The sequence below is a fragment of the Hemicordylus capensis genome, chromosome 1 (genome assembly GCF_027244095.1).
Source record: "Hemicordylus capensis ecotype Gifberg chromosome 1, rHemCap1.1.pri, whole genome shotgun sequence".
NCBI lineage: Eukaryota > Metazoa > Chordata > Lepidosauria > Squamata > Cordylidae > Hemicordylus > Hemicordylus capensis.
The window spans coordinates 394,817,982-394,836,197 of record NC_069657.1 but is presented as its reverse complement, the minus strand read 5'-3'; the positions used below and the strand labels follow the sequence as shown (position 1 = coordinate 394,836,197).

The following is an 18,216-nucleotide window of genomic DNA, read 5'->3' as shown; positions in this document are numbered from 1 at the left end:
GAGCTCTTTGCAGACACATTATGCAAAAACTCAGCTCCCTTGAGAATTCCATAATTCTGGGAAAAGTTGAAGGATGACCAGTAGCAAGGTGTATGGACTCGATTATGACTGCAATGAATGCACCACTGAGAGACCTTAAAGGCCAAATTGAAGATAGATTATCCTGGAGAGAATCTATCTATGTGGTCGCTAAGAGTCGACACCGACTTGATGACACTTAATGCCTCTCAAGCACCACTGTTTATTTGTGAGGAAAGAGGGAGGTCACTGCCTAGGTCTCTGTGCAATATACATTTCCTCTCCTTCTACCATCAGCTGTGGTGGTGCAGTGGGGTAGCAGCTTGCATAGGGAGTGAGAGGCTGTTAATTCATGTGCTTCCTGGACTGTGCCTAGTAAATATATATTTGTATTCACCTATATCAAGCAGCAGCTATATAGAAAGGTGCTGGAGGCGGATGCTCACTTCAGTGACAACGGCAAAGTAATCGTCTCGTATTGTGCAGGAGGACAGCAGTGGTAAACCACTCCTGTATTCTACCAAGAAAACCACATGGCTCTGTAGTCCAGGAGTTGGCCATCTTTCCTTCTTCTACCACTCCCATTATCATCATAATGGGCATTATGCTAAACTGGGAATAAGCTACTTCATTGTGTTGTGGGAGTCAATTGAATAAAGTTTGCCCAGCACTTTACATTTTTAATTAACATTAAAGAAATTGATAACCTAAGTCATGAATATCTATGTATTGTTTCCCCCCACATGTGAACCGCTTTGAGCACTTTTGTTGAAAACTGATATATACCTATTTGTAGTAGTAGTAGGCAGGCAGTTTAACTTTATCTGCACTGACAACCTTAAATCCCAGTTCACAAGCGATTTCAAGGCAGCAAATAAAGATACTTCAAGTAGCTCCTGGCTGGGGAGTTCTTCTCATAAGCATAGCAGCCGAGCCACCCAGGCAGAGCACCTCCCGCATTCCATAGCCTTCGCCTCCCTAGCCTGATGCAAGGAGTGTTCAACTGATCTGATGCAATGCATTGCCATCAACAGTAGCCCAACAAGGAAGTTTCTAAAATAAATATAAAGATGTGGCTATATTTGAAAACAAAACCGCCCACTAGCGTTGGGAGTGGACGGTTGTTGTTGGGAGAGCTAAATGTCTCTTTTAAATGCAGGGATCTGTAGTGCAACTCCTTTGAATTACTTGCCAGCTCTTAGGCTTACATTATTTTGGATTTGTATATACACACACAAGCTTATTACATATTTGAAATCGTGGTTCTATTGAGATTGCATTGAAATAAAAAGGTCAATATCATAATATTTATCATTGACGACGATGGCTAAAAATATCTAGCGTAGCCGGTTGGAAACCCCGCTGCTTATTAATGCAAGTGGAAGAGGGCTCTAGCACACGAGCCATATTCCGCATCTGTCGCTACCTCCCTATCTAAAAGCCTTATTCGTATACTCGGCGAAGAGAACTCTGGGAATTGTAGTTCAACGGGGCTACTTCCCAGGACCTGTTTCCCGTGGTGCCCCGCGCTTCTTTCTGACGCCAGGAGGAGACAGAGTTAAGTGTAGGCGTCAGAGAAGCCGAGTCTGGGGTTTGCAGGCGGCGGTGGCAGCCTCGGGGGGGCTGGTGTGGTTCGGGTGTCAGGCCGGTCCAGGATGGACTCCCGAGTGTCAGAACTGTTCGGGGGCTGCTGCCGGCCTGTGGGGAGTGGGAATGGCGGGGCTTTGCGAGGCCGCGCTGGCAGCGGCTGTGGCTCCGCTGGTGGCGGCGGCGGCACCTCTAAGGGGCGGAAAAAGAACGGGCGACACCGGGGAAGCAAGGCCAACAACCCGCCGTACCTGCCGCCGGAGGTGAGCGAGGCGGAGCGCTGATGATTGTGGGACTGGGCTGGGAGAACGTTGTGTGGAGGGCGTCCCTGGGCTGTGGCGAGAAATGTGTCTATGTGGCGGGGCTACGAGGAGGGGAGAGAGAGGGTTGTCTCTCTCCTCCCTCCCCGGGTCCTTGTTCGTGTGGATTCCGGACAGTCTTTCGGAGGGCTCACTCAGCTCTTGCTGCATCTCCTCGTGGACCAGTGCCCTGACCTAGGAGAAGATGCAACATTCCTGCGATAAATGGTTGCGTAGCTACAGGACAGGTGTTACAGGATGGTGTGTGTGTCCTGTTTTATCCCAGATACGTGCTTGGAGGAAGCAATGGTAAAGCCCTCCTGTATTCTACCAAAGACAACCACAGGGCTCTGTGGCCACCAGGAGTCGAAATCGACTTGACGGCACACTTTACTTTACTTTAGGCTGTGTTTAGAGAAGGAAGGGGAAAGAAAAATCCTACCTAATGTAACTTCACTTTAAGTAATTTCTTTTTGTGGCCCACTGCCTCTGCTACTGGAATTGTAGTCCAGATGTTTGTTTTTCGTTTGCTGTCCTTTCCTTTGTCCCTTTTAAATGTCACCCTGTTCTAGTACACTGGATTGGAGTTTGATAATTGGTAGTAGAGCCCCATTTCCCTTTTTAGACATCTTGTCATGTTAGTCTTTGCCTCACACGCACTTTGAAGCTTTCCTTGGCAGTTATAACCTCTGATACTCAGGGTTACACACTTTAAAAAATGTTCTTTAAAACTCTGGATCTGTAAGTGCGAAACTGATGCCACTCTTGTTTGCTTCTAGCAGTATATTTTTTTCCGGATATTGTTGTGACTCTGTAGTGTCTGAGTCACTGAAGTTGCTCTTAAATTGGTTCATACTGTTGTTAGTTGAAATGTATCCAACCAATCAGATTTGGAAGGACCAGGAAACTTTTCGGCTGAAGCTTAGACTTTTCTAGTTAATGCTGAGGTTATTGGCAGAGAGAGTTCACATATTTTCTTGAATTCTGGCTGATAAACTCAGTTGCTGCTAGTTCCTATGGAAAGCTGGGCTAGTTCTCACTGAGATGGTGAACCGCTGTCTGGGGTGTACACTTCTAATTGCAGGTATGGGCTCTTGTGTACAGTAAATAATACACTGTATATAGAAAATCAGATGTTGGGAAGAAGGATAGGCAAAAACAGTACTTCTTGATGTCTAGTTTTCTATGTGCAGTGTGAGTGTGTGTTTAATGGAGGACCATATAATCTTGTGAGCCTCCACTGTAGTCCAAAGTGGTACAGCCCAGGCACAAATGCCTACCTCAGTGACAGACCTTTTTGTATGGGATCTGGTAGTGGCAGATAAGCCTGAGTGCTGGAAGGCTCAGTGCAGATAGTATAGACTCAAAAGTTGTTAAAGCAGTGTGAAATCCCAAACCTAACTTACTCCAAGTTCATTCTCATGCTTAAACAATTTATGTGTCAAAGCAGAGCTTAGCTTGAGATCTCTCTTTGCAGTGTTTGGTCTCTGGCTGTTTTGCTCCTGTGTCTTATCAAATGTTGCTAGTAGTGATGATCAACCAAAGTGATGCTTCTCAAAGGACGTAAGGTGCAAAGGTGACTATTAACATCCTGAGCATGGTCATTTGTTTTAGGATGGTGAGTAATCCACAAGATAGCAGAATTATTCTCTGCACTCACCCTTGCGATTTGTGTGTTGTCTTTTCTGACCTCAGATACCTTGTGCATAACATTTCCTGACAAGTCTGGACTTGCCAGTTTGTGTGCATCACTTTCTTTGCAGCCTGTTGATGATGTACAACTTGTTGCTTCTTGGAAAACATGGATATGGATGCAGCGTTTTGGTTATACGCAACGATTTCCTAAAGCATCCTGAACTTCACCTTGTGAGGAGGGGGTGATGTCATACATGTGAAATATATGGTATATGTAAATAAAAAGCTAGATATTGACAGTTGGGAGGTATTGGATCTGCACAACACCGGATCTGCACAACACCTGTCTTAACTCCAAAATACAAGTGGTTAATTCTGGGATATTTTCTACATTTTCCCTCTGCCATCAAACCCTGTGCCATAGTCAGGGTCTAAGCTAGAAAACAAGCTGGCAGTATTTTATAAATGTTCTTTAAAACTCTAAATCTTCTTATAGAAAGGAAAACATTATATTCCAGAGACCTGAGCTTGTTTCAGGAAGAAATAAAACTTCTCATGTTGCCTGCTGCAAGTCTAGTTTATTGTTGCACCTGTCATCGGAATGCCTGACTCTTCTAGCATCCAGCCCTATTTCCACTATCTCTGGACCAAGATCAGAACGATGTAATTCAGTCTTAGACATATTTGTTTTCTTTTTTTCATTTTATATGCCAACTTTCAACAAAAAAAGTTCTTAAAATGGTTTGCATAATAAAATTGGGTAACAAAACATCTCACATTTTCATGAGAGTTTCATATGCATGTAAGGTAGTCTTTCCTATAATGGATTTGATGATGTATTGAGTAGTTTTCAGTACTAACTGTTAATATCTGGCTAGGTAGATGTGATTTTCTCATTACATAATTCAGGGAAGATCAGAAGTTTAATTCTTTCTCTAGAGCTGCTATCATGGTGGATGGCTTGTTTTATCCAATGATGTGAGTATTCTGGAAAAATTTGAATTGGAAAATTTCCCCCTTGTCTGTATAAAATTTGCATTATTATTTTTCTCAAAAAATCACTATATAAATTTTCCTGAAGCCCAGCCCTAAATAGATTGTGATCTGATTTGACATGTTACTTGACCTATTTATACAGTAAAAACAAAAAACCACACCTTCACCATATTCATTTCTTCTCACTGTATCTTAACAGTTTTTCAAGTAGCCAAGTAGAAATTTTAGAAATGGAAAATTTTCAATGGAAAAACTCCACATCTGTGGCTTTACCACAAAAGCAAAGGCTTTGGGAGCAAAGGAGAAGGATTACTTGTTCCTTCTCTCTCTCAGCTGCCACTGAGTTTGCCCTCAGGCAGTATTCCCTCTAACAGGGATTCCAGATGTTGTTGACTACAACTCCCAGAATCCCCAGCTGCAATAGCTTTTGCTTGGGGATTCTGGGAGTTGTAGTCAACATCTAGGAATCCCTGCTAGAGGGAACATTGCCCTCAGGCCATGTATTCTTCTAAGAGAAGTCAACATGAAAAACATTTGCGGATGAACTCTGTCAGAATATGTATTTATTTCTTTTTAAAAATTATATGCCACTTCTCACACACACACACGTCCCAAAGCATCTTTAAAGACAATAAAATATGATAAACATTTAAAATGCAGGATACAACATCAAATATTTGAGCAAGCTAAAACTTGTTTTAGCCAATAGTGGGAAAAGCCAGGCAGAACAAATGCATCCTCAAAATGTTACTAAAAGCTAAAAAAGAGGGAGCCAGCCAAGTTACTTGGGAAAGAGAGCTGCATAAAGAGGGAGCCACCACAGAGACAGTCCTGTCCTATGTGGCCATAACTGCCCAGAGACGAAAGTTTGGGGCGGTGTACAAATTTGATAGATAAATAAAATAAAATAAAATAAACCTCATATGGCAATGGCACATACAAGTGTCCCTACCTGCAAGTTCTTATAGGCTAGGTAAATTCCACCGAGAGAAGACAGTCCTTCAGATACATATTTTGATAGAGTAGAATATCTAGTGAGGTGAGGTAGCTTCAAAGCCCACATGGTGCTTGCAGGTTCATAGTTGGGTTATTGATGAGTCAGGTATAGAGTTTTTCACCTCAGATTCTCAGCTCTAGCTTCCTAGTTCTTTATTATAAAGATTCCATTCCATTTTTACCAGGCCAAAAGGTTCAAGGTTATTGGTCAACAGAAATTCTTCCAGTCAATTGTACAAACTTAATTTCTGAATTCTTGCTCTACTTCCATAATTAATCTATTGTGTAATATTAAAGTTGGCAGCCAACATACATGTATCTGGAACTATCTAAAGTCCTTTTGATATTCTTGTGGGCAGAGCAGAAGGCTGCGGGTCTATTGGAAATACTTTTTTCCGTTCAGGAGATAATCGCTTCCACCATGACCTGACCTATTAGCTTGAAATGATTGCTAAACGCTCCTATTCAGCCATTGTGGCAATCATAATAGTCTATTTGCTTTGCTTGCAGAACAAACAATAGTGACCTGAGCAGGCTTGGTTCTAGAAACTGTACTGGGAGAGCCATGTCTAACATACAGGTTCACTTTGTTGCTGTAATACTAGGTTGTAATATATATCACTAAAAATGACGAATATGGATAAGAATGGGTATTTTAATAATAAATTAAAAGTTCTACATAGCACAGCTTAAAACACAATTAAGATCATTATATTAAAATGTATTTTTATTATTATTAAAATACCCATTCTTATCCATATTCATGGTTTTTAGTGATATATGGCACAGCGGGGAAGTAGCTTGCCTAGGGAGCAAAAGGTTGCTGGTTTGAATCGCACCTATATCGGGTGGTAGCAATATAGGAAGATGCTGAAAGGCATCATCTCATACTGCATGGGAGATGGCAATGGTAAATCCCTCCTGCATTTTACCAAAGAAAACCACATGGTTCTGTGGTCGCCAGGAGTCGACGACGGCACAACTTTATATTACAACTTAGTATTACCACAACAAAGTTAACCTGTTTGTTAGACACGGCTCTCTCAGTACAGTTCTAGAACCAAGCCTGTTCAGGTCACTATTGTTTGTTATGCAAACAAAGCAAATAGTAGACTATTATGAATGCCACAATGGCTAAACAGAAGCATTTAGCAATCATTTCAAGCTAATAAGTGGAAGTGATTATTAAACATACATATACCAATAGAATATTGTAGAAGTGTCCTAAAGTATATGTAGTAATATTGTGCTCACAAATGAGCTAAAATCTTACTAAAATCTTGTCAATTTGGTGCTCTGTTGCCAAGTAATCTTAAAATCTTGTCCAGTAAGTCATACACGTTTTGACTTTAATGCCTTCTTCAGTGACTTTATCATATGTTATCATGAGGGCAAAACGCCTCCAGACTTCAAGTTCTCCTTACTCAGTGGGGCATTATTCTTCTATATAGAAGGCCTTTGTTATAAAAGTTAAAAAGTCAAAATACATTAGGTTGAAATGTAACCATTTGGTAACTTTGCACTAGATGGTTGCATTTTAAACTAATATATTTAGCCTTCGCTGAAGAGCTTTGCCATGCTCCCTCCCTCAGTGTTTTTAAAAAAATCTTAAAACACACCTTTTTAAGGAGGCTTTTTAATATCATTATTTTGTTATATCTGGTAGGTTCTTTAGCTTCTTTAGCTTTTTATAATTTTCAGTTTTAATTTGAACCTCCTAATTGTTTTTAATCTGACTTTTAAAAAAACTTAATTTTATTACTTGTATCTGTATGTTATTGTTGTAAGCCGCCCCGAGCAGTATTGCACTGGAGGGGCGGGGTATAAATATTTCAAATAAATAAATAAATAAAATGATAAAGTCACTGAGGAAGACATTAAATTTGAAATGTGTATGACCTACTGGACAAGACTTTAAGACTTAAATTTACTTGGCAACACAGCACCAAATTGACAATATTTTAAGAGGATTTTAGCTCATTTGTGGGCACAATATATTACATATACTTTGGGACCTCTTACAATATTCTTTTGGTATATGTATGAGGATGTTTAATTTATTATTTTAAATATAGTCTTGATTGAGTTTTAAGCTGTTCTATGTAGAACTTTTAATTTTTATTATTAAACTATCCATTCTTGTCCATATTCATGGTTTTTAGTGATATATATTACAACCTAGTATTATATTAGTCTTTTTTCCTGGTCTTTTGTATTGTTTATCTTTTGGATCAGGGAAACACCCTGTTTTGTGTTGTGGTTACATTAATTTTGTTGCTGTTGCATCCTTTTTGTCAATATGGAACCTAGAACTATAATGTTCAGTAACTCCTCATTTAAGGGATTCTAGCCAAACCAGTTATTGTTACGTGCTGGTTTCACTGAGCTGTCAGATGGGCTCTCAAGAGATCTGTGTGAAATGCTGAGCAGCACTGGGGCACTAACATGTGCCATTTTCTTTTATTTAGGCAGAAGATGGAAACATAGAATACAAGGTGAGTCTCTTGTGAGAGGGGCTTGAAAGTCTAAAGTGTAAAAGTTGCATACCAATTTTTTCTACGAGTTGCACTATTGTCTAATGAGAGCTTGTTGCTCTAGATTTTTTTTTATTTGCCTTGGGAAGAAACAGAGCAAAACCAAAAGCATCCATAGCAAACAAATGTCTTAATGATCTCAAATATAAATGTCTGAGTCCGGGAATTTCTCTTCAAAAACGACATTCTAATCTGTGGTCAACAAAGAGAGCTCTCTTATTTGTTTCTCTTTGAGAGACTACCAAGTATCTTGCCCAGTTAAATACTTTTCCTATATTTAGTTGCCTGGAGTATAACTGCTGCATCTGAACTCAGTCAATAAAGCAAATTATTTTAATATAAGTTAAGTTGGAAAAACCCTTTGATCCACTCCATGGGTATATAAAAGGTCATAAAGTCTAGTGAGGGATTTTAACATAAAAATAAAGTTGCTTGCCCTTATGCTGACTGTAACTGCTCCTTCCTTTGGGCAGCTGAAGCTAGTTAATCCTTCCCAGTACCGCTTTGAACACCTAGTAACGCAGATGAAGTGGCGACTACAAGAAGGCCGTGGTGAGGCAGTGTACCAGATTGGTGTAGAGGACAACGGGCTGCTGGTGGGACTGTCGGAAGAAGAGATGCGCGCCTCTCTCAAAACACTGCGGCGGATGGCTGAGAAGTATGTGCATCTGTCGTGCTTCTGGGCCAGGGCAAACCAACTGTGCACCATTTTTTCGAGGAGTGACCTGGAGACTTGCATTTTTGCCACACAGGAAGTTTCCAGTCTAGGAAAACTCATCCAATAACCAAGGGTGTAGGGCCTTGGCAGTAAAGGGGTTCTCATATTACCGTAATGCTAATGTGCACCTCCTGGCATAGAGAATGTTTTTTAAATCTCACGCTATTTCCTTGCACAGCAGGAGCTTGCATATGTTGGAAAGGAAGCCAAATGTGGGTGGCAGGATTTATTTGATTTAAATCACGTTTTTAATAGCTTCACAGAAAGCCTCAATTTTAATGATTTAAATCACAATTTAAATTACTAGTCAGGAAGGTCCTATTTAATCATCATTTTCTATAAAAATAAATTCTTGTAGTCTAATAGACCCTTAGTACATAATCAGAGATAGATGTAGGTTTCATTTTTAGAAAGCAGGTACACACTTCTCATAATGCTGTTTCATTTCAGCAACTTGGCCATTCATTTCATTGTTGCATTGTTTGCATTTCACATGCATGCCTTTCTTACCCACAGGTACAGGAACTTCATTAAAATATTTCCAAATGGGGGTTTCTTTTACGGCCTGTTTCCATGAGAGGTGTTTCCTTTCTACAATAGAGGATACACTTGGAAAAAGTTTCCTCAGGACTTCATGAATATATTCTGTTCACTTTTGGTTCCACTTACTGTTCCCCTCCCCTCCTCATCCCATGCATTTATATCCAGACTCCTCCTCCTTGCTCAGATCTACTCCACCCCCACCCCCAAATCCTCTATTCATTCATTGACCTTGTATTTGCACTTTTTTGTGGGGGAGCAAGGGTTTGAGTGTGAGTGTGTGTTGCATGTACACCATCTGCAGAACAGGACTGATCAGGTCTTTTATCTTTCATCCCCATATACTGCTATTAACATGTTCATATAATATAATTAGAAGTTATGATTAATATTCATGATGATACCTTTGACCTAGGTTCTTTATGAATTGTTTGTAACCAATTTAAATAAATAAAATCTGATTTAAATCTTTTTTAAACCCACTTTTAATTATTATTTTTTTAAATAGATTTTTATCATTCGCGGTTTGTGGTTTCTGATGAATCAGTGCTGACACGGTCAATATTCATCTGTTAGGTTTACTAATTGAGATCAACAGAGATTCACTATGCAAGCCCTATTTTACATGCCTCACTTTCATATGGTGAGATCCTGATCTGTCCCAGTCATCATATCCAGCACTTTTATGTGAGCAGGAGCACCTGTGCAGTACAGCACCCAGATAGTGGATGCTTGCTTTATTATTTGTGGTGATCTGCATGTTAACCAGAATGCTCACAAACTTCAAAATTATACAGCTGGTCATAACATTGCCAAAATGTCCCGTGGAAATGGGGCCCTAGAAAATTGCCAAGCAAGCTGGCATGTAATGGTCACAGGCACAACAAAACCTAGTAAAGTGGGAAAGCAGACAAGTTTCCCCTTGAATTTGTAGGTTACAACAATGAACAATCTTTCACAAAGGCACTGCAAGGGTGTCCTGTTCCCTTTTCTTGTTGGGATACCTTGCATGTGATGCATTGACAGCTGCTGGTTTTCTGTGTTACTATTTGCAGAGTAGGAGCTGACATCACTGTGCTGCGTGAAAGAGAAGTGGATTACGATAGTGACATTCCCAGGAAGATAACGGAGGTTCTTGTCCGAAAGGTCCCGGATAACCAGCAGGTAAATCACCTGTTCCTCTGACTGCCTTCTGATAGGGGTGGCTTCCTCTTTAGCCAGCGTGGTGTAATGGTTAGAGTGCTGGACTAGGACTGGGGAGACCCAAGTTCAAATCCCCATTCAGCCATGAGACTAGCTGGGTGACTCTGGGCCAGTCACGTATCTCTCAGCCTAACCTACTTCACAGGGTTGTTGTGCGGCGAAACTCAAGTATGTAGTACACCGCTCTGGGCTCCTTGGAGGAAGAGCGGGGTATAAATGTAAAATAAAATAATAATAATTTTTTAAAATTGCATTTGGTAAGAGACAAGATGAAAGTTGGACCCATGACAATATTTCATTATAGGATATTCAACTGACTTGTACTTTGGAGAGCTTCGACAGGGGAAGCAGCTTTCCAATAGGCTGAGATAGGCTGCAAAAAACTTAGAAAATGGTTCACTTAGTAAATGTTTCTAATGCTTGTTCAGTTTCTGCAGGGCAAGGTGGTGGATTCCAAATGCCTAGGAATGATATCTTGGTAATGGTATGACAAGGAATTATGCAAATTGTCATAGTAATTTTGGATCCCTTAGTGTATTAGTCTGCAAGGCTGTAAAACCTAAATAACTTGAGAAAACCTTGACACTGCCAGTTCATTTTATTTTGAAACAAATGTCTATAGTTCTTCCATTTTTCCTAAGTTCCTAGATCTGCGAGTGGCTGTACTTGGGAATGTGGATTCAGGGAAGTCAACTCTGCTGGGTGTCCTGACACAGGGAGAGTTGGATAATGGGCGAGGTAGAGCTCGTCTCAACCTCTTCCGGCACCTTCATGAGATCCAGTCTGGAAGAACTTCCAGCATCAGCTTTGAAATCCTTGGTTTCAACAGCAAAGGAGAGGTATGAGTCTTCATATTGGTGTTGTTTGAGCTGCCATTTCAGATTTTATTGATCTGGATAGAAAAGATGCCCTCTTTCCTTGTCTTTATCAGTGCTCAATGACAACTTCTTCTGTCATCTAGGTAGTGAACTACAGTGACTCACGGACAGCTGAGGAGATATGTGAGAGCTCTTCCAAGATGATCACCTTCATTGACTTGGCTGGCCATCACAAATACCTGAAAACCACCATCTTTGGGCTCACAAGCTATTGCCCAGACTTTGCCATGCTGGTGGTGAGCGCAAATACTGGAATTGGTAGGTGCATGTTCTGATTTAATCTGTCTTTGAGACATCAAAGAACTGGCACAATACATCTAGTTACAAGATGATATGTGGTCAGCAAAAATGGCTGGGGGGTTGGAGGGCATAGATACTTCACTTCTTGTAGCACAGAGATACCAGTGCATATTTCAAATATATGTAATGTTGTATGAGATACAGGTACTTGTTATGAGATTGCATTGGTACAACCTTCATGATGATGCCACTGCAAATGTTTTCAGCAGGATGATCCTAGAGGCACGCACACAAGCTGCCTTCATATCCTTACCTGCTCTCAACTTGGCTTATCCCAAATCTTGTTTCTTGCAGCAGGTACAACACGAGAGCATTTAGGCTTGGCTATGGCCCTCAAGGTCCCTTTTTTCATCGTCATTAGCAAAGTGGACTTGTGCTCAAAAGCCACTGTGGAGCGAACAGTGAAGCAGCTAGAGCGGATTCTGAAGCAACCCGGCTGTAACAAGCTCCCCTTGCTGGTAACATCGGATGATGATGCTGTCACAGCAGCACAGCAGTTTGCACAGTCTCCCAAGTAAGAATCACTTGCCCTGATGCAAGTGAAAGGGAAAGATCACTTAGTGGCATGGGCATGACTACTTAATTGAAGAAGCAAGGATTAAGGGATAAAAGGGTGTGTATGTGAGTGTGTGAGAGAGACTGACTGGTGAACTCCTGCACTCTGACTTAACTAGTTGCTTGCTGGGTTCAGTGGTTGTAGTACTGGAGTGCATCCATTTTTTGCTATCTTTACACTGTGGTTCTCAAATATTAGGTCATGTCATGTATCTGTTTGTAAATAACAAATAAATAAAATGTAACTATCTGTTTGTTGTAAACCACCTTAGGATTGTTTTAATGAAATGCGGTATATAAATTTAACAATAAAATAAATAAATATAAAATACTGTACTATGATACTGGAGAAGAGCAAAGGATGCAATTCCATGTGCTATGGAGATAAATGAACCCCATTTATGAAGCCTTGGTCAGGCTTTAGTACTCCTAAGATTCCATGGCAGGGAGTAGTAAGAAAAATAGAAAAGAAAATAGGTCGACTGTGTCAGCATGGCAGGGATAAGGCCCTGCCATAGGGCTTTTCATGTCAAGTTTTATCTTAGTAAGTACTGGGCAGCCCACCCTTCATTGCTCCACTCCAAAAGCAGCCTGGAGTAATGGGCTAGGATCGGGCCCAGTTGTGGGTGTGGGTTTAAGAAAGATCAAGGATTCCAGAAGAAGCAGATGAGGATTTGTTCCCCATATAACCTGAGCTTATTCCCACATACTTTGAAGTAAGTCCTGCTGTGCTAGTAGGTCTTGCTCCCAAATAACTGTGCATGGAATCTGAGATCACTAGCTTTTTCTTTCTTTCATGTGTTTTGGCAGCATCACTCCCATCTTCACCTTGTCCAGTGTTTCTGGAGAGAACTTGGATCTCCTGAAAGTTTTCCTCAACATCCTTCCTCCTCTGACAAACAGCAAAGAGCAGGAGGAGCTGATGCAACAGCTCACTGAGTTCCAGGTACACGAGGGTCTCTTTATTTTATTGTGGGGGGGTCTCAAATAGTACTACCCTCATGCTGTGTGAGAGCAAGCATCTCTTGGATTCCTTGCAACTAGAGATGGAAGGGTGGTAACTCATTGTGATTATGAAGGTTGCTTTAGGTAATGAAAAATGTTTGATTTATATTCCTGCTGTCATTTAGTTAATCTCTAGTTATTTCTGTTAAGGATACATATAGGAATGCTCACAGAATGATGACTGTTCATTGAGGTCTGGCATGCCTTCTGGGATCTTTAAAGCAGAGAACTAGTGTAAGCAAGAAAATGTCCAAAGATGGCTCCTAACTCCTTTGGAAGGACTTGTGGTGAAAATCTTGCGGAGAAGGGGCAGATTGTTCACATGGCTTTCACATAGCAAGTCTGAGGCTCCTGTTCTTATCCTATTGCAGGTGGATGAAATCTATACTGTACCTGAGGTGGGCACTGTTGTTGGCGGAACGCTATCAAGGTGGGTGCTGCTACAGACGCAATGCCTTGGAGTTGGCATGGGTGAGAAGGGCATACAGAGAACCTGGCCACCCTGGGAGGACAGACAGTGTAGCTGAATATTTCCTTCCTTATTGTAGGTCAGAGAATACTGTGCAGGAAGAAGCTTATGTCTGTCTCGACAAGAGTCAAGGGAATCAGATTTCACTTTAAAGACAGAATAATTGAATTGAAGAAACAATATATCCCAGGGATGGGACCATAGCTAGTTGCAGAGCACATGTTTTGCATGCAGAAGGTCCAAGGTTCAGTTTCCAGGCAGGGCTGGCAAGAAACCCATCTTAAACCCTGGAGAGCTCTACTGGTCAGTGTAGACAGTACTGAGCTAGATGGACCTGTGGTCTTGACTCCGTATCAGGCAACTTCATAAACCCCAAAGGACTCCTGTCCTCTTCCTATACAGGTAGTACAGCTGTCCTCTCTCTGGGAGATATGACTCAGGTTTTCCCTTAGACTTTCACATCTTGAATGTGAAGAAGCTACCTTGGGGTACCTGCTTCTAAGTAGGCACAGAGGAATGGCATTCCCTGAGTCTTGAAAGCTAAACACAGTCTCCTGGTTTTGTGCCCTTGCCAGTGGGATATGTAGAGAGGGAGAGAACCTGGTGGTTGGTCCAACTGACGATGGCAAGTTCCTCCAGCTGAAAGTGTGCAGTATTCAGCGAAACCGTTCGGCGTGCCGTGTACTTCGTGCTGGGCAGGCTGCCACGCTGGCTCTTGGACACTTTGACCGCTCACTACTGCGCAAAGTGAGTCCACCTATCTCTGGGAGCTGTGGTTTTAAAAACCTTTCCCCCTCACTCTTGGAATCAATTAGGGGGTTGCAGATTGTGATTCCTCTTGAACTTCTGTTTGAGAAGACACTCTGAAATACTATTCAACACTCTTTTCCACTCCTGCCCTACTGATAGGCATTTTGGTTCAGGTTCAGGGGTGGGAATAGTGGAATTTGTGGCTTGAAGCGGGGATGTGTGGAGCTTTAAAAGGCTTGAATAGTGAAGACTGGAAGCCATAAAACAGAAGTGAGGAATTGGATCTTCTTCTCACACACTCAGCAACTATTAGTGTACATCTGTGGGTTTTTCATGTGCATACATTTTCTCGCATATCCTTCCACTCTTTGGTTACCCAAGGAGAGATCAGTTTTCTCCAAGTGGAGAACAGTAGACACACCATCAAGAACAGCAGTAATCTACCTGCTTTGTGCATGGGCTGGGAAGAGATAGGTGTTGTTTTCAAGAGAACTGTTCCACCAACAGTCTTGCTGTCACTTAGGGCATGGTGATGGTAAGCCCAGAGATGAACCCCACCATTTGCTCAGTGTTTGAAGCTGAAATTGTTCTGCTCTTCCACGCCACAACTTTCCGGAAAGGATTCCAAGTTACAGCGCATGTTGGCAATGTGCGGCAAACAGCAGTGGTGGAGAAGATCCATGGAAAGGTAAGTCCTGGCTGGAAAAAGCAATGTTTTCTTGTTTCCTCAAACTTAAAACTTACTGATTGCATTCTCCCCCTCTTAAGTTTCACCCTCCATCAGCTATCACAGTTGCATTAGACCTCCCATCTGAGTTGCCTTCATTTGCCTCTGGGATTTTGTGTAGTAAGCCCACTGAGGTGGTTTGGGAAGCACTCAAAACATCCTAGGACTTATTGTTCCTGGTGGTCCTGTACCAAACCTCTTCACCTCGATTTTCTAGAAAGCTATTTATTATTCTTATAACTATGCCCTCTCTCCTCATTCAGGACAAGCTGCGGACCGGAGAAAAGGCTGTAGTTCGTTTTAGGTTCATTAAACATCCTGAATATTTGAAGATAGGAGCCAAGCTTCTATTCCGTGAAGGAGTTACCAAAGGTATTGGGCACGTCACCTATATCCAAGCTATCACCACTGAAGAGAATGGTCTAGAACAGGGACTAAGCTCTGAGCTGGTCAGTTTCTGACTTGCACTGGGTCTGTGGAATCTCCTGATAGGGGAAGGGGAAAGCCTCTCCTCGCTGTCCAGAGCTGTTGCTGGCCAGTCCTTTTATGTGGGTTCATCTCTTCTGCACTGCAGAAGCCAGAACTGCTTATTGGATTGAGCGCCTCTCCTGGAGCAAGTTAAGCATGTTTGTACATCACTTGCTGCTTTCATATCCCTGCCTTCCTTGGAATAGACAAGAGAGCAGCTGCACCTCTGCCTCGGCTAGCAACTTCTGGTTTTGTTGACTTTTGTTGGGAAGTTACTTTTGGGTAGAAGGCAAAGCCCTTAGCATGTTGGACTGTGGCTTGGGGATTCTGCCATGTGTGAGGCAGCAAGTGGACCTAACATCTGCCCAAGGTGCTCAGTCCTGTGTGTGACCTACTGCCTGGTTTTTCAGGCTGTATCACAGATGAAGAGCCTTGTCTGGGAGCTGCAGTTGAAAGGTTTGCATTGCCCACAGTACAGCTCAGGACATTTCTAATAACTTTTAAACTGATATATTATTATTATTATTATTATTATTATTATTATTATTATTATTATTATTATTATTATTTTAATTCAAAGACTTCTCCCAGTCTCTCCTCTCCCACACCTTTTAATTGTGTGCTATTTTTTAGCAGCTGATACCACTGTTCCGTTTAAAATAAAGACTTGTGGGGGGAGGAAAGATACATCTCCCTAACTTAATTTTTATCTTGATGGTAACTGCAGTTACCATCTCACCCACCCTCAACCATCACTCAGTTCTTTGTTGGCAAAACTAACAAAGTGTGCTATATATGAGGGGGCTTCCTCAAGCAGAGTTGGCCCAGTATAACTCTCAAACACCTCTTTGTATTTTGCTGATAGATTGTTTGAGCTTCTCCTGTGTGGTCTGATGGACTTTGGGGCCATCAGCATCTTAGCCTAACTTGTTCCTCAGGAAACCTGCCTTAATTTCCCTTGGCCAAACCAGTAAAGGCTGTTTGGTCGTCACAGGAAGGTTTCTGATGCTACTGCAATTATTGTGAATCCTATTCAGCACTGCGAACTATAGCAATTATTGGTTCCCTTACAGAAGTAACTTCTATAAGCTAGTAATCTCGTATAGTCTGACTGGGGTTATGGCCCTAGAGTTGGCAAGGGTGTACAACAGTTTCAAGAGTTCTGAGGGATGTCTTGCCTCATTTTTAATGTTCTTGTAGAAAATCAGATTTTAAAAGTTGGCAAATGTTTTACTCAACTGTTTCTGTCTTATCTTAGCCGCTAGTGTATTGAAAGCCCAAATACTCAAGAGCCAACAAGGCCAGTGAAAAGGGTGACCTGTATTTTATTCCCATAAAGCACTCCCCATTTGCTGTTTCATCTACAGCTGGTGAATTATTCAAATCTGCCGCTTGAGACTTAACATATTACCATTAAAGCCATATAAGCTACACAGAAAGCTTCTGACAATGATTGTTTAAAAAGAGTCCCATGATCATTCACCCCCTGGTAATTATTCATTTCAGTAACCCAGTGGACAGTTTCTAGGAAGCATTAGTGAACTTGTTCTATCATGAAGTTTTGCTGCTGAAATAGGTTCTCTCCCAGCTTCCCCTTATTAATCAGTGGATTGGTTCTGCATGAGGCATTTTTGGATCACTTGTTTCAGAAAATACAAGGGAACTTGCCTCTAACTCTAAAGTTGTAGCCACACCGGCACTATTAAGTTTGCCAGGAGGGCTAGTGTGTTCTCTACAACTTACAGGGGTCCTAGAGTTGACTGCATTGTAAACACAAATGTTCAAGGTGCTGTTTCCTCTGTTATAAGACCTGAAATTTTATTGTTTTCTTCCCTTGCCTTCTGTTGTGTGAGTGTTCTCAGTGCCATGCTTTTCATGTTCACTGTTTGTGGATTTGTTAAATTAGGGGAGGTGTTTTCATCTCTCTATACACACATATATATAATGTACAAAATAAATCTGTTTTATTGAAAGAGTAAAAGCAGTATTGTAACTTAAGCTGAACTGTGTCACTTGCACCTGCCTTGGGTGACCCTATAGGGTGGTGCTGGCAATCCTCCACATCCTGCCTTGCTCCTATAAATTCTCCATGATGTGAGGAGGAAGGAATGTGTACACACTAGTGTTTACAAGCTAGTAGTAAATGCTTCTCTGTCATTGCCCAGAGTGCATAGCAATTTTAGATAGAGGGGAGATGGTATGCTGTCGTGATCTTTGATCTGCATGGTAATCATGAGTCTGGGCAAAAGTTACAGGTAAGCAACCTGCTTTTCTTGGAGATAGTATACCACAGCAGAGGAGCAAAATAGAGCTCTGACCTTGTCTTAAGAACTGAAATGTAGCCTTGAGCCTGAAACGTTTTGGAGGCTATTATAAAGGCCTCTGAAATGTTTCGGCGCCAGCAGGGGTGGTACTTTAAGGGCAGGGGGTGTACCCACCCCACCCGCCACATTTCCCTTGTGGCGCTCCATTATTTGTAAGCCCCTCGGGGTGGCAGCATTCCTCCCTGCTGCCCTGTTTCCCTCATTGGCTGGAAGT

General features: G+C 41.7%; 1 protein-coding gene across 2 annotated transcripts; it reads left to right on the top strand.

Annotated features, from left to right (window-relative positions):
* The first annotated feature begins 1,549 nt into the window (after positions 1 to 1,549).
* On the top strand, positions 1,550 to 17,676 carry GTPBP2 (GTP binding protein 2). Of its 2 annotated transcripts, XM_053304187.1 has the most exons (13): positions 1,550 to 1,868; positions 4,479 to 4,517; positions 8,000 to 8,026; positions 8,539 to 8,723; positions 10,379 to 10,487; positions 11,168 to 11,365; positions 11,488 to 11,662; positions 11,999 to 12,218; positions 13,070 to 13,205; positions 13,636 to 13,694; positions 14,309 to 14,480; positions 15,007 to 15,171; positions 15,474 to 17,676. In XM_053304187.1, the coding sequence occupies exons 1-13, from the start codon at positions 1,674 to 1,676 to the stop codon at positions 15,669 to 15,671; spliced, it is 1,878 nt and encodes a 625-aa protein (XP_053160162.1). In that variant the 5' UTR covers positions 1,550 to 1,673; the 3' UTR covers positions 15,672 to 17,676. The 2 variants fall into 2 exon arrangements, with proteins under 2 accessions (XP_053160162.1, XP_053160163.1); XM_053304188.1 differs by lacking the exon at positions 4,479 to 4,517 and having other exon boundaries at positions 1,551 to 1,868.
* The last annotated feature ends 540 nt before the right edge of the window (positions 17,677 to 18,216 follow it).